The sequence below is a fragment of the Monopterus albus genome, unplaced genomic scaffold (assembly GCF_001952655.1).
Source record: "Monopterus albus unplaced genomic scaffold, M_albus_1.0 scaffold316.1, whole genome shotgun sequence".
Classification (NCBI taxonomy): domain Eukaryota; kingdom Metazoa; phylum Chordata; class Actinopteri; order Synbranchiformes; family Synbranchidae; genus Monopterus; species Monopterus albus.
Genome location: NW_018128196.1, coordinates 203683 through 207438, shown reverse-complemented (window position 1 = coordinate 207438; position 3756 = coordinate 203683). Strand labels below are relative to the sequence as shown.

At 49.4% G+C, this 3756-nt stretch overlaps 1 protein-coding gene across 1 annotated transcript in view; it reads right to left on the bottom strand.

Moving 5' to 3' along the window:
• Positions 1-3756, bottom strand: part of lamc1 (laminin, gamma 1) — a 47968-nt gene that overhangs the window by 17162 nt on the left and 27050 nt on the right. The window contains exon 3 of the mRNA XM_020623922.1: positions 391-521. Coding sequence (XP_020479578.1) covers positions 391-521 — 131 coding nt within the window. The remainder of the gene's footprint in view (positions 1-390; positions 522-3756) is intronic.

The following is a 3756-nucleotide window of genomic DNA, read 5'->3' as shown; positions in this document are numbered from 1 at the left end:
GCTCCACATTTCACACAGATTATGGACACACAGGCTGTGCAGCAGCAGCCTGATGAACACTTGTAATGCCTGTCGAAACCTTTTATTGCAGACGCTCAGGAAAAGGAGTTGTCGAATGGATTCCTGTGCAGGCCACAGGGAAAGTGAGCATACAGCCACACACCAAGACCACGACCCACAAAATTACCAGACCACCCTCACTCATTCAGTAACACTTCCTTTGAGCAGGTTCCCTGAGCCTCAGGCTGCAGACGGGTTTGGTTTCTACTCTGTGGCACAGCAAGCATCACGGAGCTGCACAGTGGATCCACATACACATGTGCTTGTCTGGGCCGTCCCAGAGCTACCAACTCCAGTTTGCATACATTTAGTCTGTTCTAAGACCTTTACCTTCCTCCCACAGCGAAGTCGGAGATGGCGTAGTAGTAGGACTTGAGGACCTTGGGGTCGTTGAACACCTCGTCTCCAAACGTGTTGAGCCTGTTCAAGGCCACACTGATGTCGGTGGCCGTCACCCAGTCCTGCAACAGACACAACATGCACGCAGCGTTAGACACATCAGGCCCGTCAGAGAGGACGCCGTGAAGACAGCAGACGTCTCCTCTGGCCCGCTGTGTGTGGAACAGACAGGACCACAGAAATATGAGCCAAGGAAACACTGGATGTGAGCGGCTCCCATAAGACGCACTGTCTTCCTGTTTAAAGATGTGCTTCACAGATAACCTGAGCGACACACGAAGTGCAGGACGAAACCCTCTGGTGAAGCAGCTCAAGTCTTTAAATCTAAACTTTTTCATCGCATCTGCACATCACATTATTTTACGGCCACTATTTATTTATTCATTTGATCTACTAACATTCCTCCTTATAGGTTTTATTTTTAAACTATTTTACTGATTATTTTTCATTTGTCTTTGTTTAACCATTTAAATTCAGTGCACCAGTCTCATTCTTAAAGCCCCCCTGTATTCAGTGTTTTGCCGGTCCTCTGTCGTGCACTGCAGACTGCACCGACCTGTGTGAAAGGCGCCGTACAACCAGATCGGACTCTATGTAAATGGCACTGCTGCAGTCATGTGGTGTGCACGTGACTCTGCAAAGAGGGGGTGGTGCCGGTTCTCAGGCTGTGGGAAACACTGAAACACCACAAACAGGCGTCACTGACATTTTTAGTGCAATGGAATTTATCTTCTTGGCATTTTGAAACAAGGCCCAGATGGAGAGAATTACTGAGGACACCTGCTTGGTTCCGGAGGGTGAAGAAAGTTACTCATCATCCCTCCTGCGTGAAAGGCTCATGGGAAACTCGAGTGAAGGCCAGTGCTAGCTTTATCACTATCAGCTGAAGCTTATCAGGCCCCCGGGCTTTATTCTGCAGAGTGAGAGCCCAGAGCAGCTGCTGAAGACAAACAGACCAGCCTCAGGTTTGTTTCTGTGCACAGGAAACTGGGAACATTTGCAAGAAGGGTAATCTGCTCCTGATATGAACCCCACTGAGCGTGTGCAACAGGATGCCTTTCCAAATGCCCCCCACCCAAATGTTCTGACTCCCGGCCTCCAGAGAATGCGGTGACGTAGCTGCTGTTGGCCTCCGCTCATACTGATCCACAGGAGGCTGCAGCCTTTGACTTCAGGTTCCAACAGTGGTGAAAACCTGGATTACAGACAGTTTAGGACAAAGAATTCGGGCCCTAAAACCACAGGTCAGACAAGAAAGTTAACAAACGTACAGGAAGCCGCCCACCCCCTCCTGTAACTTTGCACACTGATGTTAAATCCTTGTGCAACTGCCGGGAACGTGGGGCAGATTCTTTTCTCAGCTGTGGTTTGCACTGATCTGCCTGAAATAGGAAGTCAGGCTGTCAGAGGACGCCGCTGTGTTTTTCTTTAACAGTCGTGTCATAGTGTGGTCCCACATCTTTCTGACAAAGTTACTTAACCAGTGTTGGAAGAAGCACTCAAATGCTTTAGTTAAATAACAGTAATACATTGTAAATATACTCCACTACAAGTACAAGTCCTGGATTTAAAAGCTCACTTTTTGAAGTTATTTTTGGGGCACTTATACCTTTATTATATACAGTACATATACTTTTGGGGGGGGGGGGAACGTGCATGTTTAAGGTTATTTACTCACCCTTCTGTTGATCAAAAAAGGACAAAAGAATTCACCAAACACTGGAGATGCATGTTTTTCACTGGTGTGGGGTAAACGTACTGCAGTATTTGCCTCTAAAGTATAGTGAAGTAGAAGTGTTAATCTGCCTAAAATGGTTGTACTTGTCCAAGTACTTCAGACCAAGTGCAGTACTTCAGTTAGGCTCCATCGCTGTGCTTCACTAGATGAGCTGCCCCAGATGTTGTAAACACCAGGTGTACTAGTCAGAGGACAAACAGCCACGATTGCTCAACTGCAGCACACTGACAGCCCGCTGCCAACGACTAGAGCAAAGAGACAAAGAGGTGACGCATGGAAAAAACCAGCATGTATGAAGGCTACACACTTGGACTCACAGGTCAGGGCTATTTTCCCAGAGTCATGTGACCACAGTGCTGTTGGTGGCTCCATTCATTTTCTGCTGAGGTGGCATCGGGATCTCCTGACCAGCTTCCAGCTGCCCCTGGAGGATTCCGAGGCGTTCCCAGGCCAGATGGGACACCCAGTCCCTCCGGTGTGTTCTGGTCTGCCTCATGGCCTCCTCCTAGCTGAAGCATCTCCGGACTCTTGGTTGCAGAGAATCAGTGGCTGTGGACTTCTAAGAACCTCGCCCTGTTTCTAATGTGCTGAATATCTGAAGAACAGAGCTGGCTGTGCACATGCATGTACTTCTGTTGATACTTCACTGAGTGCATGTGCAGGCATGTGTTTTCACACATGCAGTCAGCTTGCACACTCAAATTCTGGACGGTGCTTGCAGGAGCCTCATGGACCTGAGCAGTGACATGTTTACATCCCCACTGAGCCGCATAGACCCCTCCAGCTGTGCAAACATGGGCAGCAGTTCAGCTGGAGGGTTAAATGTCCCCACATGGATCATGTGAGCTTCAACTAAATTCATTTAAACTGAATTTTAATGTAAGGCTCCTTTTACCACAGAGCAGGCACCAAGCAGCACCAGGTCGGCTCGTTTCACCAGGTCTACAACATGCAGCCATGACTCAGAGTCCTCCTGCTCCTTTTGTCATGTCTCACTGCTTAAAACAAATGGAAACCTGAGCACCACACACTCATGTGTAGTGAGGAGGCGACAGTTGTGTGTGTGAAACAGGATGCGCCGCAGACTGCCTCTGGGGGCCCAGCCTCATGTCACTGCCCAGTCACTCATCTTTCGCCTTGTTCCTGGTGGTCAGATGCAAACTAGGACACATAACTGTTAGTCTGACCGAGAGCACGTCTCCAGCTCTGAGCAACAGACAGCTCAGCAGTCACTCATCTTTCGCCTTGTTCCTGGCGGTCAGATGCAAACTAGGACACATAACAGTTAGTCTGACCGAGAGCGCGTCTCCAGCTCTGAGTAACAGACAGCTCAGTTATCTTCATCACGTTCGTCTGCAGAGGGCCCTTGTCAGCAGGCGCGTTTCCTGAGCACGCCGGGCTCTGATAACGGCGTGTCCGCAGCTGGCACCTCGACTGCTCACTTATCTGATGGCTGTGTTCTCTCTGTTGGATTCACAGAGAGCCAATTTACTGAGCCTGTCCGGCAGCTGCTGCTCCTCACACCGTCCAGTCCAGGAAGCTGGGGCAGGGGCTCAGCT